Source organism: Bos taurus, chromosome 23 (genome assembly GCF_002263795.3).
Source record: "Bos taurus isolate L1 Dominette 01449 registration number 42190680 breed Hereford chromosome 23, ARS-UCD2.0, whole genome shotgun sequence".
In the NCBI taxonomy this organism is placed as follows: domain Eukaryota; kingdom Metazoa; phylum Chordata; class Mammalia; order Artiodactyla; family Bovidae; genus Bos; species Bos taurus.
In genome coordinates this window covers 27,704,554-27,729,491 of record NC_037350.1, presented here as the reverse complement: position 1 = coordinate 27,729,491, position 24,938 = coordinate 27,704,554, and the positions used below count along the sequence as shown (strand labels likewise).

At 51.6% G+C, this 24,938-nt stretch overlaps 5 protein-coding genes and 1 long non-coding RNA gene across 18 annotated transcripts in view; 3 read left to right on the top strand and 3 right to left on the bottom strand.

Annotated features, from left to right (window-relative positions):
- Positions 1-4,423: 4,423 nt before the first annotated feature.
- On the top strand, positions 4,424-9,316 carry LTA (lymphotoxin alpha). 2 transcript variants are annotated; one of them, XM_005223586.5, is made up of 4 exons: positions 4,424-7,365; positions 7,757-7,861; positions 7,949-8,054; positions 8,267-9,316. In XM_005223586.5, exons 2-4 carry the CDS (start codon positions 7,766-7,768, stop codon positions 8,677-8,679), a joined length of 615 nt encoding a protein of 204 aa, XP_005223643.1. In that variant the 5' UTR covers positions 4,424-7,365; positions 7,757-7,765; the 3' UTR covers positions 8,680-9,316. The 2 variants fall into 2 exon arrangements, with proteins under 2 accessions (XP_005223643.1, NP_001013419.1); NM_001013401.2 differs by lacking the exon at positions 4,424-7,365 and having other exon boundaries at positions 7,753-7,861.
- On the bottom strand, positions 5,408-12,104 carry LOC100847561 (uncharacterized). Its single transcript, XR_009492627.1, has 3 exons — positions 11,711-12,104; positions 10,684-10,891; positions 5,408-8,673 (listed from the first exon to the last, which is right to left on the bottom strand). It is a non-coding gene; the product is annotated as an uncharacterized lncRNA (long non-coding RNA).
- TNF (tumor necrosis factor) lies at positions 10,549-13,322 on the top strand. 2 transcript variants are annotated; one of them, XM_005223596.5, is made up of 4 exons: positions 10,549-10,927; positions 11,507-11,552; positions 11,737-11,784; positions 12,100-13,322. In XM_005223596.5, the coding sequence occupies exons 1-4, from the start codon at positions 10,742-10,744 to the stop codon at positions 12,519-12,521; spliced, it is 702 nt and encodes a 233-aa protein (XP_005223653.4). In that variant the 5' UTR covers positions 10,549-10,741; the 3' UTR covers positions 12,522-13,322. The 2 variants fall into 2 exon arrangements, with proteins under 2 accessions (XP_005223653.4, NP_776391.2); NM_173966.3 differs by having other exon boundaries at positions 11,504-11,552.
- Positions 13,323-15,344: 2,022 nt separating this feature from the next.
- On the bottom strand, positions 15,345-17,374 carry LTB (lymphotoxin beta). 2 transcript variants are annotated; one of them, XM_002697371.5, is made up of 4 exons: positions 17,206-17,374; positions 16,736-16,787; positions 16,468-16,539; positions 15,345-15,984 (listed from the first exon to the last, which is right to left on the bottom strand). In XM_002697371.5, the coding sequence occupies exons 1-4, from the start codon at positions 17,365-17,367 to the stop codon at positions 15,530-15,532; spliced, it is 741 nt and encodes a 246-aa protein (XP_002697417.1). In that variant the 5' UTR covers positions 17,368-17,374; the 3' UTR covers positions 15,345-15,529. The 2 variants fall into 2 exon arrangements, with proteins under 2 accessions (XP_002697417.1, XP_010816684.1); XM_010818382.3 differs by lacking the exon at positions 16,736-16,787.
- LST1 (leukocyte specific transcript 1) lies at positions 15,989-23,041 on the top strand. 5 transcript variants are annotated; one of them, XM_059880717.1, is made up of 4 exons: positions 15,989-16,359; positions 21,687-21,800; positions 22,045-22,067; positions 22,609-23,041. In XM_059880717.1, exons 2-4 carry the CDS (start codon positions 21,689-21,691, stop codon positions 22,750-22,752), a joined length of 279 nt encoding a protein of 92 aa, XP_059736700.1. In that variant the 5' UTR covers positions 15,989-16,359; positions 21,687-21,688; the 3' UTR covers positions 22,753-23,041. The 5 variants fall into 5 exon arrangements, with proteins under 5 accessions (XP_059736700.1, XP_015315392.1, XP_002697419.1 ...); XM_015459906.3 differs by lacking the exon at positions 15,989-16,359 and adding an exon at positions 20,253-20,290; XM_002697373.6 differs by lacking the exon at positions 15,989-16,359 and adding an exon at positions 20,253-20,347.
- Positions 23,042-23,416: 375 nt separating this feature from the next.
- The window catches only part of NCR3 (natural cytotoxicity triggering receptor 3), a 32,813-nt gene continuing 31,291 nt past the window's right edge, over positions 23,417-24,938 (bottom strand). For 2 of the 6 annotated variants that reach the window (XM_010818333.4, XM_059880310.1), the window contains 3 exons: positions 23,945-24,289; positions 23,667-23,774; positions 23,417-23,533 (listed from right to left, as the gene is read on the bottom strand). In XM_010818333.4, the coding sequence (XP_010816635.2) occupies positions 23,487-23,533; positions 23,667-23,774; positions 23,945-24,289 (500 nt within the window). In that variant the 3' untranslated portion in view covers positions 23,417-23,486. Of the gene's footprint in view, positions 23,775-23,944; positions 24,290-24,938 lie in introns of all 6 variants that reach the window. The other 4 variants (XM_010818332.4, XM_059880309.1, NM_001040524.2 and 1 more) reach the window with 3 other exon arrangements.

Here is a 24,938-nt window from a genome sequence, read left to right as displayed (position 1 = left end):
ATGACAGGAGGTGCACCTGCTTAGAATAATACAGTGCTCGAGAAGGTCCTGCAGGGTTGGAGGTAGCAGCATGACCCTGAAGTGCAGGTTTCCAGCAGGCAGGTCTGGAGCTCAAAAGAAAAGTTGGAGTGGCTGGAGACACAGCTTTGGGCATCCTTTTCTGAGTGGACAGGATCCCTCCAAGAGAGGGTGATCAGAAGAACCTTGAGGATGGTCAAAGGGAGGGAAGCCAATAAAGGAGAGAGATTGAAGGGACAGAAAAGTAGGGCAAGAGAGGTGTGCCAAGCAGAGCCCGGGCAGCCACATCTGACACTTCAAAGAAGTCTAATAGGTGAGAGTTCAGAAGATCCTTTGGGTTCAGGACTAGACGATTACAAATTTTGAGAAAACAGTTTCCACTTATCAGAGGGGCAGAAGTCGCTTTACATAGGTTTAAGGAATGAGTGGGAGGTGAGGCAAAGGAGGAGCTGAGTACAAAGTTGTAGAATGGTGAATACTGAAGGTAACCGAGAACCATCTCTCTTTCAACCCACAACTTTTACAGTGAGGAAAATTTTACCAGTTCCCGAAAAAGTGGTTAGTTAGAGGGCTAGTTTCTTGAGACATCACACAGAAAAGGAAGGTGAGAGGTGGAATGGACATTTAAGGGAGAGAGTCCAGGAAAGGCTTTTTATTTTTGAGAAGTAAAGTTGAGTATATAAAATGAAGGCACATGGAAAGAGATACTGAAAACAAGGAAGAGGGGAAAGGGAATGGTAAACATGGGGAAGTGAAATACAGAGTACAAAGAGTCTACCTTAGGAGAAAGAGTCCTCTGACTCAAGAAGAAAAAGGAAACATGAAGGGAAAATAAGACAATAAAGAAGTACTCCTTAGGTGACCCTAAGTTCAATAAAAGCCTAATAGCATCACTGAGAGTAAAGAGCTAGGGAGGTATGTAGATTTAGAACATGGAGGAGTAGATATAGTACTGCAGGAGTAGAACTAGGAAGTCAACAAACAAAGATTAGGGGACCTTAAGGGCTTCCTGAGGTTAGATGACCAGGATTAGTAATAGGCCTCTTCTGAGGATATGACTCTCCTATGATGCTTGGCAGTCCAGGAGAAGGACCCAAGAATGAGACCACTGAGTTTACCCAAATCAAGTTTTTCAAGATCTTATTGGTAGAATATCAGGTAGGGAAGGAGAGGTGAAGAAAGACTGATCTAGATACACGAATTGTTAGATGCGTGGTAGAGATGCTGGTGGAGGAGATTGTGTTATGAAGACCAGAACATGGAAGATGCAAAGGCATGGATTTCAAGAGAGGAGGAGATTATCAGTGGTGCCAAGGGGGGAGAGGACAGCGCCCTCTCCTGCCCCCTGCTCCTAGTGATGGGTGTGGAAGAAAGGGCAGCCTTCACCATAGACAGAATGAACGTTCTTAGGGAAAAGCCAGGTTTCAATGTCCCAGAGGAAGATGCTTTCAAAAGTGAAATAGAGGATTTAAATATATAAGGAGTTCCATAAAATATTGTGGAATGGGTTGTTACAAGCATCCTGTGTTGGATAGGGGATAGAATCCAGGGAGGTTGAATCCCAGTGAGAGTTCTAGAGAAAACTAAGTCTGGAGGGTTTTGCTTCTAGAAGAAAGAGGTTGCTGCTTCTGACATTTAGAATAGGAGATACATTGCATTTATCATAAAGGAAAACATAAATACCTCAAAGGGATCTTAGGAGTGTGTGTAAGGTATTTCTTCCTTCTCCATGGCTTTCTTTGTGCTGACAGTTCCCACTGTTGACAATCTAGTTCTGACGTTGCCTCTGAAATCTAGACTCACATATATTGATAGAATTGCCAAGTGACATTTCTTGGCAAGACTGAAATGTTATCCAAGACTTCGATATCTGGCCAATAGATTTAAATCCAAAATTGAACTTCTGGTTCTCCCATCCCATCAGAATCCTGCTTCTGTCTCAGTCTCCCCATCTTCCACCCCCCTCATCATCAATCCATCATCTGGGCCTGTCAATTCTACCCCTGAAATGTATCTCAGTATGTCCCAAATTTGTCTACTTCTGTCCCATCTTCAGGGCAGCCACTGTCTTCTCCCCAGGATTACTGCAGTTGTCTCCTACCTGGTGTCCCTGCTTGCAGTCTTACTCCCCACAGTCCAGTCTAAACACAGGAGCCACAGTGATCTTTTAAAAACGTGAACCAATCACTTTTACCTCACACCTCCTTCTCTCCTATACATGGACACACCCTGACACCCTCCAAAGGTCCCCCTGGTTGACAACAGTTCAGATGCTTTACCTGTCTTTGCAGGGCCCTGCATGCTCTGGTCCGTGCCGTGCCCCTGTTCTCTGAGCTTATCCATCTCCCACTCTCTCTGATCCAGCCTCACTGGCTTCCCTTCCGTTCCTCAGTGCCCCCAGCTCATTTCCATCTTCCGGCCTTTGCAGTAGCTGTTCCCTTTGCCTGGACTGCTTCTCCCCGCAAACCTTCACTCAGCCACTCCTGTCATTTAGGTCTCAGCTTAAAATGCCATTTACTCGGAAAGGACTTTTCTGACCACAGTGTCTAAAGTAGATCCCTGCCGCTCTTAGCACACGTCCCTATCTTATTTCCTCATAGCACTACTTACTGCTTTCTTCTTCAGTGTATTTCTTTCTGCCTTGCCTCACTAGAAGGAAAGCTTCCCGATGGCAGGTGCATTGTCTGACCTGTTTATATCCTTACTGCCTGGAATAGTGCCCAGCACACAGTAAGCTCCCAATCAGTAGGTGTCCAGTATGCTACTGGGAAGAGCAGAGAAACAGCTCCAGAAAGAGTGAAGAGATTGGGCTAAACCAGCAATGTCACTGTCTGGTGGTCAAAGTCAAGTCCAATGCTTTAAGTTCCCAAAAAAGACTCGTTAAATGGAAGGATGAGTTAATAATGGGGAAAAGCAGGATAAAGCTCAACTTCACATTTGTAGCTCAGATTGAACTTACATTTCAAGTCAGGTTTAACTATAGAGTTAGGAATGGAGATGAGTTAATTCCAAGATGAGCTCTAGAAACAGTGCTGGGTTAGTTTAGTGCATAAGTTTATTTAGGGGGTTCATTATTGAAATGTGTTTAGATTTGAGGTTAGGGTTGATTTTGAGTTGCGATTTGGGTTGAGGTTAAGTATGGGTTAGGATCAAAGTTGACATTAAATCCCAGGTTAGGTTTTGAGGCTAAGTTCAGGTTTGAGGCTGGTATCATTTCAACCTCATTTGGAGGGCTCAGCAATTTCACTAGTTTTCTCCACAGAGACCACTGTAGAAACTGTACTTCCTTGGGTTTGGAGCACAAGACTCTAGTCATCACCCCTCCCACTCAGGGAAAGCCCCAAACCAACTGCTGGCCTCCTCAAGAAAGAAACTGAATTTCACACAACCTCCGAAACTAAGATTGAAACCAAGATTGGTCCATCTCGAGGAGCGTCCCTCAGCGCATCGCAAAAGCCTGTGACACAGACCAGCTCTCCTCTTTCCTTCCTCCCTCTCATGTCTCCCTCTCTCTCCTCCTTGCCTTCCCCTTTCGCCCTTCCATGTCCCAATTTTCCTCTCTGACCAAAGCTTCTCCACTTCTGTTTTTCATCATTAATTGCAATGTCATTTTACACTTTATTAGTAATATAGCTGAGGTCTCCAAGTCCATCAGCTCCTACCATTGGAGAGGCAGAAAAAGACAGCAGGAAAGAAAAGGGACTCCAGAGAAAGAGGGGCCCAGAGCAAAGGGAAGGAACAGGGACCAAGAGGGAGGCCAGCAGGGACACAGGACACAGGTTAAAAGAAAGAATATGATGCCAATAGAGGCCAAGATGCTTCAAAAGGGGCACCTGTGGCTGCCCTTCTTCCACCATCACACCTGGTAAGCCACCAAGACCTGTTGATTTTTGCCTAGAAACTCTCTCCTTTCCATTTTCCTGCTACTGCCTCAGTTTATATGCTGCAGGCTCTTGTCACCTCCTTGCTGAGTTGTTGCAAAACCTTCCCAACTGGTCTCACGTCTGGAGGGGTGGTTTCCCCTCCAGACCCCAGCTCCCATACCTCAATTCATTCTTCCTGTAGCTTCCAGACTCGTGTTTTAAATCTACCAATCTGGGTGGGTCCCTCTCTCACTTAAAAAATTTGGTGGTTTCCCCTCAGAATGAAATCTCTTAGAATGAAATCTTTTCATGGCTCTAAACCCCTCAGGATGTGTTCTCAGCTTGCCTCCCAAGCCTCGTCTCTGTCCCTTCTATCTGTGTTCACTTGCACATGTTAGCACACTTCGTACTCTCTTTTACCTCCAGTCTTTGCACCTTCTGTTCCCTCTATCAAGAATGTCCTTCATCATCTTCTTTACCTCTTGATGCCTGGATCACCTCTCCCCCAGGTCAAGTTTGATGGCTTTACTGTGGGCTGCAAGAATCCCAGGACAGGAGAGCCTGTCTGTGGGCTGAGAGCTTTACTGTGGGCTGCCATCTATGGGGTCTCATAGAGTCGGATACGACTGAAGTGACTTAGCAACAGCAGCAGCCATAAGCGCTCTGTCAGAAAAACTTACCACACTTTATTGTGATTATAACTAACCTGTGTCCCACACTGGTCTTTGAGCTCCCAGAGGTTCGGAGACTGTCTTCCACACATGTTTCCTCAAATGCCTTGTGCAGATGCTTGATAAATGTTTGTGGAATAGAGAGAAAGCTGAAGAGATGGAATGAGGGAATTCCCTGGCAGTCCAGTGGTTAAGACTCTGCACTTTCACTCCCATGGCCCAGATTAAATCCCTGGTCACGCATGGAATTAAGATCTGCAAGCCACGAGGCATACCCCCCCCACACACAAAAAAAGAGAATGAAGTGATGAGACTAGGAAGGCACGAAAGGCAAAGTTGCAGGGCCTCAAGTAGGGGGATAAAAACAGGAGAACTAGCTCATACACACCCTGAATGTGACTTACTGCCACAGGACACCAAGACCCCTCAGGGACTTTCTGCCAGTGCAACAGAGGGAGGGCTTGAATTTCCATTACCACCGTCCTCAGCCCCAGCCCCTCCAAAACCTTCCACATGAAAGCATTACAAGTCATAAGAGGAGTAATAATATTTGAGGTGGCCAATTGTTTTCTCAGTCTTATGAAATGTGATTAAAATCATCTTAAGAAACGTTGAAACGTTGCTGTTTTTTTTTTTTTTTTACCTGCAACCTACAAGCTAAGCGAAAACTCACTCGTGTTCAAGAATATTCATATCATCATTTTTCATACTAGCCCCAAACTAGAAACAAACCGAATGCCCATCAACAGAAAAATGGATAGAGTATATTCACACAGCATCACATCGCAATGAGATAAGAATTGCTTGTGTAGATGAATTTCACAAACAACACAAGAGAAAGAAGCCAAACACAGATGAGTTGTCTGTGTGATTTATTTATATGAATTCCAAAAGTAGGAAGAACTGGGATTTCCCAGGTGATCCAGTGGCTAGGACTCCAAGATCCCAATTCACCGTGACTGACTTCAATTCCTGGTCAGGCAGCTGGATCCCACATGCCACAACGAAAGGTTCCATGTGCTTTAACTGGGACCCATCACAGCTAAATAAATAGATAATGGAAGATTTGGGAGAATGGCATTGAAACATGTATAATATCATGTATGAAACGAGTCACCAGTCCAGGTTCGATGCACGATACTGGATGCTTGGGGCTGGTGCACTGGGACAACCCAGAGGGATGGTATGGGGAGGGAGGAGGGAGGGGAGTGCAGGATGGGGAACAAATGTATACCTGTGGCGGATTCATTTCGATATTTGGCAAAACTAATACAATATTGTAAAGTTTAAAAATAAAATTTAAAAAAAATAGGAAGAACTAATCTGTAGTTGTAGAGGTCAAAAAGTTGGTTGGTTATCTTTGGGAGGTTTGAACTGAGAGAGGGCATGAGAGAACCTTCTGGGGAAGGTTCTAAAAATATGTTGAACTGGATGGTGGCTGCATGGCTCTAAACAGATGAAAAATTTCATCAAGCTGTCTACTTAGGAGAAGTGCACCTCACTGTACCTGAGTTCCAGATCGACAGAAATGGGAAATCCTTAATGATTTTACAACAGTGTACTAGGGCTTCCCTGGTGGCTCAGTGACAGAGAATCCACCTGACAACACAGGAGACACAGGTTTGATTCCTGGTCCAGGAGAATCCCACATGCCATGGAGCAACTAAGCCCAAGCACTACAACTACTGAGCCTGTGCTCTAGAGCCTGGGAGCTACAACTACTGAAGCCCATGCACCCTATAGCCGGTGCTTCGCAACAGAGAAGCCACTGCAGTGAGAAGCCCGCACCCTGCAACTAGAGAATAGCTCCCGTTCACTGCAACCAGAGAAAAGTCCATACAGCAACAAAGACTCAGCGCAGCCATAATGAAAGGAAGGAAGGAAGGAAGAAAATTATAAAAACAAAACAATGTATTGGCTTTACAAACGCAGCTTCAAGACAGGTCATTTTGCTATCTCCACCCCATTCTAGAACACCACCCTTGAGCTCCACCTGTGTGGAATTCTGAAGCCTGCAGTGTAGAGAACTTAGGCAGTTACCACATTCCTTGATGCTGGAATGTGTTTGTTTGGGGTTATATAAATCTGATCTTCCGAGTCCACCTAAGGTTGGGATGAGGTGGAGGGAGTCCTTCAGTAAGATGAGACCTCATCATACGTGAGTTCAGAGCCTCATCCCTGAGTGGGATTTTCCAAACCAAGACACTTCTAAGAGCAGAACGGAGCTCCATGAATGTTTCCACCAGGACAACAGGCATAAACCAGGATGTCCCAGGCAGGAGGGTGTATAATGCAACTTCTTGATATGAAACCCACCAGATGACCTGGAAAATACACAGACTGGGACAAGTTGACAAGTGTTTTGGGACAAAGACATGGGGTATGAGAGGAGGAAACATGCACACAGAGAAGGCTGTAATCAGTCAAGGGTGCAGAGGTGTTACACAAAATCACTCTTCAGGGAACCGGGCCTCCAGCCCACGCCCTAGCAGCTCCCCTTCTCCTCCTCTGAATTTACTGTCCCTTCTCTAGAACTCCTAAGCCTGACCCCGCTCCCTGGCCCTCCCAGCCCACGGTTCCCCTGACCCCACTCCCTTTCCCAGAACTCAGTCGTCTGAGCCCCCAGCCTGCGGTTCTGTCCTAGGCCTCAGCCTTTCCTGCCTTCGACTGAAACAGCAGCATCTTCTAAGCCCTGGGGGCTTCCCCAGGCCCCAGCCCCGGCCTAGAACCCGCCCGCCGCCTGCCACGCTGCCACTGCCGCTTCCTCTATAAAGGGACCCAGGCGTCCGGGCCAAGGGGCCCCCGCACAGCAGGTGAGACTCTCCCAGCCCATCTCCTCGGGCTGCCGGGGCGGTGGACTCCTTCCCCGGGGGCGTTCAGTCCCTCCTCTCACACCCCAGCCCCTCCTGCACCTCCAGCCAGGGCCAGGGCCTTGGTGGGGCTGGTTTTGGTTGGTTCCCCTCTCTCTGACTCCATCTGTCAGTCTCTTTCTCTCTGTCTGTGTCTAACGTTCTGAGCCCTTTCTGTTCCCCTCCTATCTGTCTCTGTCTCTCTCCCTCTGCTCACCTCGGGGTTTCCCTGATTGCATCTTGTCCCCCTTCTCTGTCTGTCACGCCGTGTGTCTCTCGGGGTGGTTGTCTCCACCGGCAGGAGGCCCGTCTTCCTCATCGCGCCCCGCCCCACTCACTGTCTCTCTCCCCGCAGGTTCTCCCCATGACACCACCTGGACGTCTCTACCTCCTGAGGGTGTGCAGCACCCCACCCCTCCTCCTCCTGGGGCTGCTGCTGGCCCTGCCGCTGGAGGCCCAGGTGAGGCAGCAGGACCAAGAGGGGCCGTGGGGGGCGGCCCAGCCCAATCCTGGGCCTTAAAGCCTGTCTGACTCTCTTCTCCCCTAGGGGCTCCGTGGCATTGGCCTCACACCCTCAGCTGCACAGCCTGCCCATCAGCAACTCCCGACGCCCTTCACCCGTGGCACCCTCAAACCCGCCGCTCACCTTGTTGGTAAACATCCACCCGCCCTCCCGACAAGTAGCCCCCAGCCCTCCTCCTGCCCCTTTCAGAGACCCAATATCCACCCCCCACCAGCTCACCCCACTCCCACTCCCTCTATCCTCCCAGCCATCCCCAGGAACTCAGTCCAGCACCTGTTGCCTTGGGGACTGAGACCACTGACCCCCAAGTCCTTAAGTATCATCCCCTCTGGCTCTTCCCAGGAGACCCCAGCACCCAGGACTCGCTGCGCTGGAGGGCAAACACGGACCGCGCCTTCCTCCGCCACGGCTTCTCTCTGAGCAACAATTCCCTCCTGGTCCCCACCAGTGGCCTGTACTTCGTCTACTCCCAAGTGGTCTTCTCCGGGAGAGGCTGCTTCCCCAGGGCCACCCCCACCCCTCTCTACCTGGCTCATGAGGTCCAGCTGTTTTCCCCCCAGTACCCCTTCCACGTGCCTCTCCTCAGCGCTCAGAAGTCCGTGTGCCCAGGGCCACAGGGGCCGTGGGTGCGCTCAGTGTACCAGGGGGCTGTATTTCTGCTCACCCGGGGAGACCAGCTATCCACTCACACAGATGGCATCTCCCACCTGCTCCTCAGCCCCAGTAGTGTCTTCTTTGGAGCCTTCGCTCTGTAGAAACATCCAGAAAGAAACAAATAGGCTTCAAGGCCTTCTCCCCATTTTGCCTCCATTCTGACCAATTCAGGGGTCACCACACCTCTCCTTTGACTATTCCAACAGTCTTGAGTCTTCCCCCCGCCCGGTTCTCAGCACCTGGAGCTTCCAAAGAAGGAATTCTAGGCACACCAGGGGACCAGACCTTCCTGGACCACCCCAGATGCTCAGCTGAGGACTTCAAGCCTGCCTCGAAATGCCCACCCAGATCCCTTCCTCGGCCCTGCCCATCTAGGGGGCCTCGTCCTGGACATGGAGAGGGGAGCTGACACATGAGGGAGCTTGGGTGGATGACTAAAGGCAGGGAGGGGGGCTTATTTATGAAGGGAAAACAATTAAATTATTTATTTATGGAGCATGGAGAGAAGGGAATAATAGCGAGACATCAGAAGAAAGAGCTAATACACCCAAGAGATGACGAGTGAGAGGGCTTAGGCACAAGGATGACCCAGTGGGAGAGAGAAAGCGAGGCTCTGAGGGACCAAGGGGTTCTGGAAGGAAGTGAAAAGCTGTTAAGAGCCAGCCGCCACTTAACTAGACACCCCTCAAGGAGATGTCTGACCCTCAATGAAGCCAAATAAACTTTTGTCTGAAATTCTGTCTGCCTGTATGTCTGTTGGGGAGGGGAGAATTCCCCAGATGTCTCTGAGGAATGGAGGAAAGACAGGAATCAGAGAGGCCTGAGGGGCTCTGGGGAAACACGGTGGGCTCGCAGGGTGGTGCAGCCAGCTCGCTGCAAGGGAACCAGAGGATAAGCTGAGAAGACAGAGGCAGGTCCAAGGTCTGGAGAAGTGGGGGTCAGGGGCCCCCTGAGGAATGGGGGTTACAGGAGGCTCCTAAGGAGCACTGACAACACTAAAGAGTGTTCAGGATGATGGGGGAGGATCATGGGGCCCCCCTGGAAGACATGGCCATGCCAGGGCCCCGAGAAATGGGACAACCTCCAAGGCTGGGGACTAGAGAACACCAGAGGCATTTCAGGAGACCTGGTCACACACACAGGAGCTCTCAAGGGCAGTGCTGTCTCCAGGAAACTGGAGGGAGAAGGGATTCTTTGGGGATACATGGCCATACACAGGAACTCTGAAGGGGGGGTCTCCGTGCAAAAGTTGGGGAGTCACATTCCCTTGGAAACCAAGACTGAAACCAGCCTCAGAGTTTCAGCGAGTTCCTGGTCAGAGTGAAAGGAGAAGCCCTGCTGTGCTGGAGTTCGTGAATTCCCAGCGTTACTTTCAGCCCCTGGGGCTGTCCCAGGCTTGGACCTGCCATCCGCCCCCAGTTCTTGCAGAGCCTCAAGCTTCCCTTTCTCCAGCTCCTCTCACTCCCCAGGGTCCCAAACACACATCTCAGGACCCAGCACAGCTTCCTCTGAGTTTTCTCTCCATGAAGGACTCAGCTTTATAAAGCCCCTCCCATTTCTAATTCTACCCCTACATGAGTCCTGTCTGGAAATCAGAAGGAACAGACCACAGAACTCACTCCCACCCCTAAAGGAACAGAAACAGTGGGAGCTGAGGGGCAGAGGGGAAATGGGTCCAACCCTCAGGGTCCCATATTCACAGCAGTAACTGGCCTAGAGAAGCCCACTCAGAATCCGAGCGGGCGGAGTGTAGGAAGTATCCTTGATGCCTGGGTGTCCCCAACTTTCCAAACCCCCGCCCCCGCGATGGAGAAGAAACCGAGACAGAAGGTGTAGGGCCCGCTACCGCTTCCTCCAGATGAGCTCATGGGTTTCTCCACCAAGGAAGTTTTCCGCTGGTTGAATGAGAGCCTTTCCCCGCCCTCTTCTCACCCCACAGCATATAAATGCAGCTGTTTGCACACCCAGCCAACAGAAGCTCCCAGAGCGGGGACACCAGGGGACCAGCCAGGAGAGAGACAAGCAGCTGCAGAACCCCCTGGAGATAACCTCCCAGACAACACACCCCCGAGAGACAGCCAGGCAACTTGCTCTCTCTCACATACCCTGCCACAAGGCTCTCCTGTCTCCCGTCTGGACTTGAACCCTTCTGAAAAAGACACCATGAGCACCAAAAGCATGATCCGGGATGTGGAGCTGGCGGAGGAGGTGCTCTCCGAGAAAGCAGGGGGCCCCCAGGGCTCCAGAAGTTGCTTGTGCCTCAGCCTCTTCTCCTTCCTCCTGGTTGCAGGAGCCACCACGCTCTTCTGCCTGCTGCACTTCGGGGTAATCGGCCCCCAGAGGGAAGAGGTGAGTTTCTGGCCGGCCTTGGCTCATTCTCCCACCCAGAGAGAAATGAGAGAGAAAGAGGGTGAGAGATGGGGTGGAGAAAGAGGTGTGTTGATGGGGAAAGATGGGGAGGAAAATAGTGGAGAAAGATGGGGAGGCAGGAGGAGACATGGAGAGAGATGGGGGAAAAGGGAGAAGGGTGGAGAAATAACACTTGGCACATGGGGGATGCCCTCTAAATATTTGTTGGACGAATGAGTAAGCAGAGATACAGACATAAAGAGAGATGTGTAGACAGATAAGGGGTGTGAGTAGAAAGATGGAGACTCAAAACAAGTGATCTGGATGAAGATGATGAGACAGAAAGAGATACAGACGATAGGAAAGAGAGATAAGGAAAGATGAAGCTAAGTGTGTCTGGCATGTGGAAGGAACTCAATGAAAGAGCTGTTAAATGGATGAATGAACAAAAAAAATGGATGAATGGAGAGAGAAGACAAGACCCATCAGGGCAGAGAGTACAAGCTAGAGAAGCAGCCAGCAGTTTCTCCTTCAGGGGTGACTTGCTCTAACACTCATCCTCCTTTTTCTCCCCAGCAGTCCCCAGGTGGCCCCTCCATCAACAGCCCTCTGGTTCAAACACTCAGTAAGTGTCTCCACAACCTCTCTTCTAATTCTGGACTTGGGGGGTGGGTGTGGGTGGGGTTTAGTCAAGGGATGGAAGCAGTAGGGGAAATTTAGGGTTTGGGATCGGGGGGAGAAGGAATGGAGGTTAAAGTATGGGATATTTTCTGGGAAGCTTACCTTTTCCTTTCCTCTTTTCTCCTCAGGGTCCTCTTCTCAAGCCTCAAGTAACAAGCCGGTAGCCCACGTTGTAGGTAAGAGTTCTGAGGATGTATCTGGGTCATGAAGAAGCAGAGAGACAGTGCAGGGTAGGATTAGGGGGCTGAATCCAGACTGAGGGCAGACAGAGACAGTGTGAGAAGAATTCATGAGCTCAAGGGGAGGGTGGTGGATACTTAGAACTTGAGGGGGATACTCAGAACCTCATGGCCAGATGGGATGTGGGAACACAGACAGAGGGGACAGGAACCGGATGTGGGGGGCGGGCAGAACACGAGGGCCAGGATGTGGAGAGTAGAACTGACAGGGTCGCACTGATCACCCCTCCCTGTTCTTCCCCCTCCCTCCAGCCGACATCAACTCTCCGGGGCAGCTCCGGTGGTGGGACTCGTATGCCAATGCCCTCATGGCCAACGGTGTGAAGCTGGAAGACAACCAGCTGGTGGTGCCTGCTGACGGGCTTTACCTCATCTACTCACAGGTCCTCTTCAGGGGCCAAGGCTGCCCTTCCACCCCCTTGTTCCTCACCCACACCATCAGCCGCATTGCAGTCTCCTACCAGACCAAGGTCAACATCCTGTCTGCCATCAAGAGCCCTTGCCACAGGGAGACCCCAGAGTGGGCTGAGGCCAAGCCCTGGTATGAACCCATCTACCAGGGAGGAGTCTTCCAGCTGGAGAAGGGAGATCGCCTCAGTGCTGAGATCAACCTGCCGGACTACCTGGACTATGCCGAGTCTGGGCAGGTCTACTTTGGGATCATCGCCCTGTGAGGGTGCAGGACATGCATCTTCTCCCACCTCAGTTACCTTATTATTTAATCCTTCAGGCCCTTCTCATCCCCTTCTGGTTTAGAAAGGGAATTATGGGCTCAGGGCTGGGCTCCAAGCATCCAACTTTAAACAACAGCTACATTTAGAAATTAGGGATGTAGGGAAGTGAGGCCTGGACAACGGGCCACCAACCACCATCAAGGACTGGAACTGGAACTTCCAGAACTCCCTGGGGTCCACAAGCTTGGGTTCCCGGATGCAACCTGGGACACCCAGAATGTGAGGGCCAGGGCTCTTACCGGAACACTTCGCAACATTCCTTGAGAAGATCTCACCTAGAACTTGACATGCGTGGACTTCAACTCTCCCTTCCTGCCAATGTTTCCAGACTCCCCTGAGGTGGGAAGCCCAGCCCCAACCCCACTGGGCCAACTCCCTCTGTTTATGTTTGCACTTGTGATTATTTATTATTTATTTATTATTTATTTATTTACTAATGAATGTATTTATTCAGGAGGTCAAGGTGTCCTGGGAGACACAAACTAAGGGCTGCCTTGGCTCAGATGTGTTTTCTGTGAAAACGGAGCTGAACTGCAGGTTGCTCCCACCATGCCTCCTCGCCTTTGTGCCTCCTTTTGCTTATGTTTTTTAAAAAATATTTATCTGATCGAGTTGTCTAAATGATGCTGATTTGGTGACTGATTTGTCGCTACATCACTGAACCTCCGCTCCCCAGGGGAGTCATGCCTGTAACCGCCCTACTGGTCAGTGGCGAGAAATAAAGTGTCCTGAGAAAAGAAACATGCCTCTATCTGGAAATTAATTCTGCATGGGCCTCTTCTTGCGGGTGAAGTGAAGTGAAGTCGCTCAGTCGTGCCCGACACTTTGCGACCCCATGGACAGTAGCCTGCACCAAGCTCCTCCATCCATGGGATTTTCTAGGCAAGAGTACTGGAGTGGGTTGCCATTGCCTTCTCCAGGGAATCTTCCTGACCCAGGGATCGAACCCAGGTCTCCCGCCTTGTAGATAGACGCTTTACCGTCTGAGCCACCAGGGAAGTCCTCTTGGGGGTAAGAGGCTGCTAACCGAAGTTCTTCTCCACAGGGCTTAAGATCCCTGGACCTCACTCCTTGAACTTCTGGGGCTCAAGAGATCCTACCTAAGACAAAGCCCAGCTGAATATGCCCCTACCCAAAGAAAGGAACTTGAACTTAATTACCTCTCCCTTAGGACATGGGAATTTCCAACTCTGGGAATTCCTATCCAGGCGGGGCAAATCCTGCTCAGGTGAGATTTCCGGCTGTTGTGGCCTGAGAGAAAGAGCCGGGGAGCGGCCAAATTCTCAGGTACCTGAATCACAGCCAAGGGACTTTCAGACAGTTGGGCAACTGGGCTCTTGAAGCTCCTGCTCCCGGCCCTCCCTCTGCCAATCAGTCCTAACTGTGCAACTGAACTGGACCTCGGTCTACCAAAGGTTCAGTATCAGTCACCGAACCTCACCTATCAAAGAGAAGTAGGGACCCGCACCACACGTGGGGCCACATGAGAAACACAAACAAAAGCCCTAAATGCCACCGGAGCACCTCGCAGAGGGCTCTGTGCATTCTGGCTTTCTCCCTTTTTCCAAGCCCCAGTCTTCTACCCGCTTCCATCTCTCAGTGGATGGAAGTGAAGAGGAGGAAGAAGATTAAAAAACAAAGAAAGAAAAAAAACAAAGCAAAGAATAAGATGTAGGTGAAGGAGTGCCCTGCTCCCCCCATGCCAGCTTGGTCTCCCTGATTTTTGATGAGTGATGAGAAGGACATGAGGTGGGTGAAGTGGAAAGAGAAATGCATTCTGCCCCTCCAGGAAGCCTCTTCCGGACACAGAGTCAAAGACAAATATGGAGTCAGAAATAAAGACTGAGACTGGGACCCCTTGATGGGCTTTCCTTCTTGCTAGGGTTGCCAGGCAAGGGGAAAAACCATGTGGTGTGCCGCAGAGGTGGGGTGACCCACTGGGGTAACCTAGATAGAGCCTTGGCTCCTCCTCCATCTCCTCCAGCCCCAGGCTGAAAGTCAGTCATGGAGCGAGGGGGCTGCTGTTGCTCACCCTGAGGCCCCCACACTTGCCTACTCATGGAAAAGGGACCTGAAGTGTGAATGAGTGGTGAGGATGTGCCATCTCTCCCTGGACAGGGCCAGGTGGCATCAGTTCTTCCTCCCCCTCCTCTCCAGGTTTTCCCTGGTATCCTCAGGCACCACCCCCCCACCCTACCCCTGGCCCCAGCATCTCCCTTTCTCAATCACCCTCCCAGCTTTCTCCTTCAGCCTCCTCCCTTTACCCCATCCTTCACCACCACCCACCCACCCACCCCTGCTCCCCCAGCTGTGGCTCTTGACTGTGGCTAACGGGGCAGCTAGCAGAGAAGTGCCAGTCTGCCCAGTGCTTCACTATCAGCCCTATTCAGGTTTATTCTGCCAACTGGGCCATTCTGAGTGGTGCTTGCCTTCCCCTGCAATGACCCCACCACTACTGGGATGGACCCAAGAGAGAAGAGTGCAGTGCTGAGTCTGGGGGGACCGCGTGGCCTTGAGAATGTGGGTGCTGGGAGATGCTTTGGCATTTGTGGAGGGCCTTTTTCTTCTTACCCTCCAAATGGGCTAATGTCGGGGAAAAGTCATTCAGAGGCAAGGGTGGGTGGGACCCACAGATCCCCCACCCCAGGGAACAGAGGCCATGCCAAGTGCTATGAATTGTTTCAAGCAACCAGAAAAATAAGGAGAATCTTTAACCCACACTTGTGTACCTACCCTAAATGAAGACACCTTAGCATCTCTGCATTTGTATTGGCAACATTGAAGTTTACATTCTTTATTTTCATCCGGCTCAAAAATCAGTTTCCAAACAGTCATCTACATTTTCCCCACAGCCATGGGGTCCCCAGTGTCTGGGTCCCCAGTGACTGGGCTGCATCATTCACATACTCTCATCAGGCAGTAGCTGTTCTTAGGGATGCAGCTAGCCCTCACCCCACCATCACCGCCCCGAAGAAGGTCTTTCCTCTCCTGTAGTCCACCATGTCGGGGTGACTGATATTGACGTACACCCTCTCGCCCCTCCGGAGCTGCACCAGGCCACCGAACCCCACGCTCGTGTACCAGAGGGGCCCATAGTCGTGCCTCCTGGCGGGGTCCGAGACAGGTGTCACGGTCTCCGCGCCCTCCAGCAGCAGCTCGGGGGTCCCCGACCCATAGGCGCCCCCCGCCCGGTACAGCCGGCTGAGCAGCGTGACCGAGCCGTCCAGGGGCTCCACGGCGGGAGGGGGCGCCCGGCCCCGGTAGCCGATGTGACAGTAGAGGTAATAGAGGCCGTCCTGCGGGAGGGCCAGCCCTTCCGCACCCGAGAACTGCGTCCCGCTGCTCAGAAACGCCTCTTCTTTCTTCGCCTCCCAGCCTAGCCCCTGCCCGGTGGTCCAAGCGCCTGCAGAGAAATGGGCCCGTCGGCTTTCTCGGAAATCAGATCCTGAAAGGAGTGATCCAGGCCGGGGGCTTCTGGGAGGATGGGCATGGGGTACACTGAGGGCTTTTAACCCCCTGCAGGAGCCCAGCTGGGTAGGGGAGCGGGCTGATGGCGCTCTCCTGCAATGACTACGAGTTGGGACTGAGGGCACCTGGGTGTGCGGTGCGGAATGCTGAGGTGGGGTGATCCAGGCCGGGTTTTCCCTCCTCCCGGGAGTGGGGCGGGGAAGCAAGAGGCTAGAATGCTGGTGGAGCGGAAGGCTGGGCAAGATCGCTGCGGTCAAGTGGGTGGGCAAGGGAGCGCCGCAGTGACAGAGCAAAGGGACTCTAACCGTGGGTGAGCAGAACTGGCACCCTGGACCCTTCAGGTCCGTGAGGTCCTTACCAATGAGATGGGGTCCTTATCAATGAGATGGGATCCTTACCAATGAGATGGGATCCTTACCAATGAGATGGGCAGCTGGGAGCCTAGGGCTGAGATCAGTTTCTGAGTCCTCCTCGGGCAGCTCCCCGGACTCTGGAAGAGGTAGGAAGAGTCCACGGTTGGGGACAGGGTGTCCTCTGGTCACCCCCAGAGGACAAGGTGCTAGGGCCCAGGGATGGGGCATCTGGATTCCTGAAGGAAGAGAGTATCTGGGGATGCAGATGGTTGGGAGCTGGGAGTCCCTGAGGGGCAGAGCCAGGGAAGGGAGGGTAAAATGGTGGGCTCTTACCAAATCGCTGATGGGCAGGTGCCTGGGTGCCTGGGTCAGCCGTCCCTGTTACCTGAGTGGGTGGGGTCACAGCGCCCAGAGTTCCCTCTTAACTGATGCCAACCACCAGCCCTCCCATTCCCAGCATAGATTCAAGCTCCAAACTTGGGGCTTCTCCCACCAGCCCCAGCCTCCACACCTCCCTGGAATGGAGAGCTAGTGAGGTGGCTATACTTGAACAGAGAGACAGAGGCCCTAGTATGTCTTGGGAGGGGGAGAAGAAACATACATACGACCAGGAAGGGGCTTGGTGACATCGGGACACAACAGCATCACACGAACATGAAAAGAGGACCAGCAAAGAGACAGACAGGACATCTCCATCCCGGGGACAGCCAAGCCAGCTGAGCAAGATAAGACGAGGGGCATAGCCAGAGGTGAGTGAGCATGGGCAATAGCTGGCCCGTGGAGGGTTTATTGTAGCCACTCACCAATCCTCCCTGCTCCTGGGGCACCAAGGCCAGCACAGCCACAACAGTGATGGGCACGGCCAGCAGGAGGGTCACCAGGGAACTGACTCCTGCCACAGCCAGCAGCAGCCATCCTTTCCTCTGGGGCCTCCTACCCCGGCCCTCCAGCCCCCGTTCCCCCATGGAGACTGAGCTAGGGCCCGGGCAGGGGGGCTTTCATACCTCAGGGGTGGGGCCACCCTCTCCCCAAAGACCCATACACCTGGCTGGGACTTTCCGCACACCCCTCACCCTGCTTCCTGTTTACCCAGAGCTGGGGTGAGGCAGCTGGATGCCTGGGTTCTCTGAACTGGGGAAGGAGTCGGAGGTGAAGAGACAGGCTTTCAGGGTAGAGCCGGAGGGGGACTGACAGATCTTCTGAGTCAGTGGGAAGGAAAACTGACTGAGGCCCTGGGAGGGAAGCTAGCTTGCCATAAGTCGGGCAGCTACAGTGAGAACACACAGATTGCTCCAGATTGCCAGTGGGGTCTGCAATCTTCTGTACCCCAGAGGTGGGTGCTGAGGGGAAGGCTGCATCCACAGCCCTGAGACCAAGGGCTGGAACTGGAGTCTTCAGGGATGGGTGTCTGGGTCCCTAAGAAGAACTTGTCCCCAGGCTGGACTGACCTCCTCTTCCCATTCCCTTGCTCCCTCCAACCCCCCAGACCTGGGTGAGAAAGAGTTAAGCCAGTCCACGGTAATGGCAGCTGAAGAGGTCCTCAGCCTCCCCACAGACTCTTAACTCACTGATGAGGGATGGAAATAGAGCATCACTTTCCTTGTTACACAGTGTAGACAGGAGTGCGATGAGCACCCACCCACAAAGAGCTTTGCAGTCTAGAATGAGCCCCACGCTGACTAAGTGTTAAGTGAAGAAAGGACAGAAGAATGAATGAGTAAGCAAAAGAAAGCAGTAAGGACAAAATGAATGGTATAGGAGGCAAAGCAGTAGGAGATGAAAGGAAGAAAGACCAGGTCAAGGGAGTTGCAAATGGTCCCAGATCATTTCCCTTTCTTGATATCTCTGTGGGTTCCGTTCAGTTCAGTTCAGTTCAGTTCAGTCGCTCAGTCATGTCCAACTCTTTGCGACCCTGTGGACTGCAGCACACCAGGCTTCCCTCGTCCATCACCAACTTCTGGACCTTGCTCAAACTCATGTCCAAGGAGTTGGTGATGCCATCCAAGCATCTCATCCTCTGTCATCTTCTTCTGCCTTCAATCTTTCCCAGTATCAGGGTCTTTTCCAAGGAGTCGGTTCTTCACATCAGGTGGCCAAATTATTGGAGTTTCAGCTTCAGCATCAGTCCTTCCAATGAATATTCAGGACTGATTTCCTTTAGGATAGACTAGTTGGATCTCCTTGCAGTCCAAGAGACTCTCAAGAGTCTTCTCCAACCACAGTTCAAAAGCATCAATTCTTTGGCACTCAGCTTTCTTTATAGTCCAACTCTCACATCCATACATGACGGCTGGAAAAACCATAGCTTTGACTAGATGGACCTTTGTTGGCAAAGGTCCTCTGTGTGTTCAGATAATAATAATAATAACATAGCTAATATATATATATAAATAGCATTTGGTGTGTGCCTGTCACTGATCTACACACTTTATATACAAGAATGCTTTTTGAGGGGAGCCACAGTGTACAACATACAGAATCCTAGTTCCCCGACCAGAGATGGAACCCATGCACTCTGCAATGGAAGCACGAATTCTTAAGGACTGCTAGGGAAGTCCTATATAATTATGCTTTTAATCCTGATAAACACTCTAAGAGGAAACTGAGGCACAGAGAGGTTAAAGAACTTCTATAAGGTCACACAGGAGTGGCAGAGTCAGGATTTGAACCCAGGTAGTCTGGCTCTATACCGTTAACCACAAGACAGTTTAAAAACTGAGTGCTGACTTCAGATTTGTCCATTTCAGGGTATGTAAATCTTGCCTTCCTCACCAACCCCCTAAAAAAGAAATGGGGAAACAAATACTGAACTCGAGTCAATGATAAGCATAGTAAAGGGTTTAGAGGTAAAATGTACTGATGTCTGCAACTTTGAAAAACATCAAAAAATGAGATGGATTGATAGATATGTAATAGAGCAAATATATGGAAGAATATTAATTGTAGAATCTAGATGGTAGGAATGGGTTCATTGTATAATTCCTTCAAATTTTTTTCTGTTTGAACATTTTAATAATAAAACATTAAAAAAAAAAATATTGGCCTACTGTCCTGCATGGGGAACACTGTGGATGGGGGAAGGGAAAGTAGCAGAAAGTTTCTGAATTTGGAGGAGGAAATGCAAATGCTTATGGGCCCAGGCACCAGATCTTCTCTCCAGTCCTTGTTTCCATGTGAGCTCCCCAGTCTTCACCTTCCGCAAGGACGAGGTGTGCCATCCTCCAGCATCCGTCTCCCTCTCCTTCATCCAGGTCTCTGTCCAGAAGGCCTTCGACTACTGCCCTTACTTACTTTTGCGCTCAACATCAGAATGCTGCTCCCTGCAGGAAATCCACCCGGGTTGCCTGCACCTCCTTTCCCAACACCAGCTTGTTGTCAACTTTCTGTCTTAGATCTATCAGCAGTGCTCATGTAGATCTAGTCTGGCTGTCTCTGTCTCCTGTTGTTCATCCGTCAATCAAGTGCCCTGTTAGATACAGCTCCAGAATACCAGGAGAGTTACCCAAATCCACCAGTTTGTCTTGGGAGCTGGGGGTGTATGTTCACACACACCAGGATCATGGCTCTCAGGGACCCAGTATAATTGGGAAAAGTGAATCAGGGCAGACATCTAGAAGGTACATGATCACTGAGACTTGCAGGATCAATAGGAGGGCTGGGGTGAAAGGGGATGACAGGCTGAGTTACAGTCCTGGGAGTCTGAAAGGAAAAGACGTTGTAACCCCAACCCTCAGAGCCTAACTTCCTCTCCTGATCATGCTGGGGAGGAACCCAGGCTGGGGGAGAAGTTAAAAGAGGGGAGGGGCAGGAATGTCTAAGACGGCAACACCACTCCAGGGCAGCTCCGGCCAGTCTGCAGTCCGTTCATCTGCAGGCCACAGGCTCTGGGTAAGCTGGGACCCTCGGGGGAAACCCAGGAAGAGGACAGTCATACCCCAGAGTGAGGTGAGTCTAAGATAAGGGAAGGGAAAATATAGTTTTGAGGTTCCCCGGGCCCTGGAGGACTCCTCTGTCCAGCCTCTGTCTTTGTTCCCCAAAGAAGTGTAAACCATCCTCTTCTGCCCCCACTTCCCAGCATGGCCACCTCAGGCCCTCCTCTCCACCTCTGCTTCTGCTCCCCACCCGCCACCCCTACCCAGGAATCCTCTTTAAATCAGGTCAGTCTCAGTTTCCACACACTGGTCAGTGCATCTGGCTCTGGTTGAAGTCAGCAGCCCCTTCTTTGCCCTCAAACAGGAACCAGTGGTTGTAAGACAGGAAGTGCCTTAGGGGAAGTTATGGGCCCCAGACACTTCTCCATGCCCCACTTTAGCCCCAGCAATATCTGCTCAAGGAGAGCGGCTCTCCACACCAGCCAAGCTGGGGCCCCCCTTTTCCTGAGTTGCTCTGCCAGGTGGTGCTAGACACCGCCTTCCCTATTTTCCTGCCAGGCCTCGGCTCCTCCCTCAGCCTCCTCATCAGAACTTAGAGCTAGCTGGTGCTGGAAAGGCTCCTATGAACCAGCTCGTCAGCTTAGGGTAGGGGAAAGGTGGTAGGCTCTGGAGCTGGACAGACCTGGCCTCGAACCCCAACTCTGCCTCTTCTGGGCTGGATGTCCTTGTCAGGATCCAGCCTCGAGTCTCAGAACCTTCACCAAGGAATGGGCACCATAGTACCCTACATTGTTATGCTGATTAGCAGTGACAAACAGAAAGTGCCCTCCCCCACCCCATTCGGGGTTAATACAGATCTAAGGCTCCCCGGCTTGGGAAACTATTGTAACAGAGACACCCGAGTTTACAGATGAGGAACTTGGGGCACATGATTCACCTCAGGCCATTTAGCCTCGAAGAGCTGTGCTAGGTTTCCCAACCTACAGGCTAGTCTTCAGTCCTGAAAGCATGAGGGGAGATGGCAAGGTAACCCTCTGCACAGGTGGGTGGTGGTGCACAGGGAGCAGTGGGTAAAAAGTGGTGTGTGCGGTTCGTGGGTAGGTGGCCAGGGCCTCTTGGGACCAACCAGTGCTGGGGGAACAGACTTCATGGGGAGGCCCAGAGATGGCAGGGGTGGCGGTGGTAAGCTTCTGAAGGGTGAATGGTCTTGGGAACGAGTGAGGTAACCGGTGAGGGATGGACACCTATGGTAAGAAGTGAGTCAACACAGTCTGGGGTGAAGAATCTCTGGGAGAATCTTTTTTGTCTCTAAAACTATCAGAGGGAGAAGCTGAGATTCACAACAGATGAGGGGGATGGGGTGAACTGAAGCAAAAAAAGTTCCCTCTAATATTTACCCCTTTTCCCTACAGGAATGACGTGTGAGCAAAAGGATTTGTACCTATTTGGGGGTTTAGGGCTGGGGATGCTCCTGCTTCTGCTTGTGGTCGTTCTGTTCATCTGCCTGTGTCGGCTCCACAGGAGAGGTGAGCCCCACCCGCACCTCCCTCATTCCCCCTCTGTGAGGAAGGGGGCAGAAAGCAGATGCAGGGGGGCGGAGACAGTCCCAAGAGAGAGGCCGTGGCTTAGGCCGTGGTTTTGGCCGTGGGAACCCCAGGAGGTTGGCAAGTGAGGAAACACCTGGTGGGGGTGGGGAGAGTGAGTGAGCAGGGCTGGGAGGTGGCACAGGAGGCGGGGCACAGCCAAGCTGAGCTTCTTCTTTCCTTCCAGTGAGGAGGCTGGAGAGAAGCTTGGTGAGTCTGGGGGCAGGGAAGAGGGTGAGGGGGCAACAAGAGGCGGTGGAGTTGGGGGAGCAAAAGGCAGAAAGAAACGGGAGCATGAGGGAGACAGGAAATAAGAGAGAAACAGAAAGAGGGAAATAAGGAATGAGAAAAAGAGGAAAGGAAAGGCGTAGAGATGGAAAGAGGGAATAAGACAAAGGAGAGAGGGGGGAAGAAATGAGGGAGATTGGAGACAGAGTGAGACAGAGAAGTCAGAGTGAGAATGAGAGGCACAAGGAAAATGAGAGAAACCAAGAGAAAAAGGAGGAGAAGGAGATTAAGCATGATGAAGTGGGAGAAAATGAGAGAATGAGAGAGATACGAAGAGGAAAGGACAAGATAGACTGAAAGAGAGGTGAAGAGAGAGCTATAGATGGAGCACAAAGAGAGGCAACGAGGTAAAAAATTTTTAAAAAGTGGCAGTGGGAGCAGGGAGTGGCAGAACTTAGGGAGGGGGTGGACAGAGCAGGGAGACTCCTGGGGACCCCGTCAGTGCCCTCTGTCCGGGCCCCAGGTCCAGGCCTCAAAACAGGAGCTCCACTATGCGTCCTTGCTGAGGCTGCCGGAACAGGAGGGACCAGACATCCGAAAAAGGGAAGGCAACAAGGAGGACCCCAGCGGGGACTATGCCTGCATCGCCCAGAACAAACCCACCTGAATACCTGCAGATGCCTCCCCCAACCCACGGCCATCCCATGGTTCACCCAGTTAAGACCATGGTCTCGCCACCCTCCGTGTCTCAGGCTTCATCTATTTCAAGCCCCAGCTCCACAGGGCCAAGATCAAAACCTAAATTACTGGGACTTCCCTGGTTGTCCAGTGCTTAAGGCTCTGGACACGTCCACTGCAGGGAGCACAGGTTCGATCCCTGGTCAGGGAACTAAGATCCCACCTGCCGAGTGGCCAAAAATAATAATAAAATGGCCTTTCTTAAAAACAAAACAGAATCCTAAGTGATTTATCCTCCCACTCATTCTGGGGTCAGGTAGGGGGATTCACTGGGTGAGGAAGGGTGTTTGGGGACCCAAGCTCCCCTGAAGCTCAGAGAAGAGTATTTGCCTGTGGGCCATTGACAGTAGGACCAGTCATGTCAGATACTCCGCTCTTCTCAGGACAAAGGGCTTTAGCCCTTTGGGCAGGAGAGAGAGGTGTGCTGAGTCCCAGGATGGTGGTGGGAGGGGGCAGGATTGCTAGGAAGCTCCCTCCTTGGACCCTTCCAGACCAGATTTAGTCGCAGGAGGTAAGAGTTGGGAAAATCCAGAATGGGACACATTGGAGCATCTGGAGATGGAGCAGGAAATACACAAGACTCATAAGAAGGATGATGGGGTAGAGAGGAATTTATTAGGGTCTCTTGAAGAACTTGGGATCACTGGGGTCTGGAATCACTCATCAGAGGCCATCCAAGGAGTGACAGGGTGTTCCCTTGTGACAGTGGTCTGGAGGAGAGGCCACAGGAATCCCTCAGTGCTGCAGCCCTCCTCCTCCTTCTTGGTCTCTATCTCTGCTGGCTCCAGCCTTCTCACATGCCCTCCCATCTCCATGCCCATGTGTCCCGGCTCCAACACTCACATTTGCCCTGGTAATACATGCTGCTGCCCATAGCCACTGAGAGAAAGCTGAAGGCATAGAATCCAGCCCGAAGGAGGAGGACTGTGCCAGCCGCTAGCTGAGGAGGTCCTGCATGTTGCGGGGGGTTTGGGGAGGAGGGGGAGAAGGGCTCAGGAGAGGAGGCCCTGGGTAGAAGTGTGCAGAGGCTCGGGGAGGGCAGCGGGCCTTGGGGAGGGACTTTCTACTATCAGGGAGGGTGGGGCCTCTAGTCAAGGGGACATGGCTTTCTGGCACCTCACCTTCCTCCACCACCAGCAGGGTCCCATTCCCTGTTCCGACACCCAGGCCCAGCACCTCCACCCTGCACACGTAGACTCCAGTGTCACGGCCTCGGGTGTCCCAGATGTGCAGCTCAGCCTGGTGGTCACAGAGGAAGCGGGAAGAGGGGAGAGGGGCCAGGCGGCCCTGGAACTCTGCGGTCTCATTCCTCACCTCCATCCCTGGGGCCACTTTGTCCCGGTACCATGTGACAGAACCAATGGCCAAACTCCCTTGGCTGGCATTGAAGGAACAGGGCAGGAAGGCGGGGGACCCCTCCTGGGTACGGATTTCAGGGGGCTGGGACACCCAGAGAACACAAGATCCTGGGGGCAGAGAGAAGACACAGAGGAGCGCCTTCCCAGTTACTCCAGAGAGAAAAGACCTGAGAGCTTGTGGTAGAATGTCCCCGCTGTATGCGCACCCCCAGAGGGCCCCCAGGGACAAGTACTTTAGATGCCCCATTAAACCCTTTTTACCAATCTAATTTCTTAACATTGCTTATTAAACAGTTTTTCAAATTATTTTTCATACCAACTCTTACCCTCTCCCATCATTCTCTAGCTCCGTCCACTAGTAACATTTTGCTGAAATTTAACTTGTCACAGTTAAAGTGAAGCTCATTAATGAATGTGGCTGCCTAGTTAACTAATATCATTAATTATATTATTCCAGGTATTATTTTAGTACTGATAGCATTCCGCACCATACCATCTTACTACTGTTTTTTTGTTAAAGATCATTAAGTAAATCTCCAGGTAAAGCCATGGCTATAATTGATGGGGATCCCTAGTGAATTCATGTAAATTGATGAATTACATCAACTATTAAAATTCTTGATTAAATTCTCCAGTTAATGAAATTTACCACTCATTCTTCTGTTTCAGTGATTCTCAAGCTTGAGAGCTCATTGGAAACATCTGGAGTGTTTGTTAAACCAGATTCCCAAACCCCACTGCTGGAATATTTTATTCC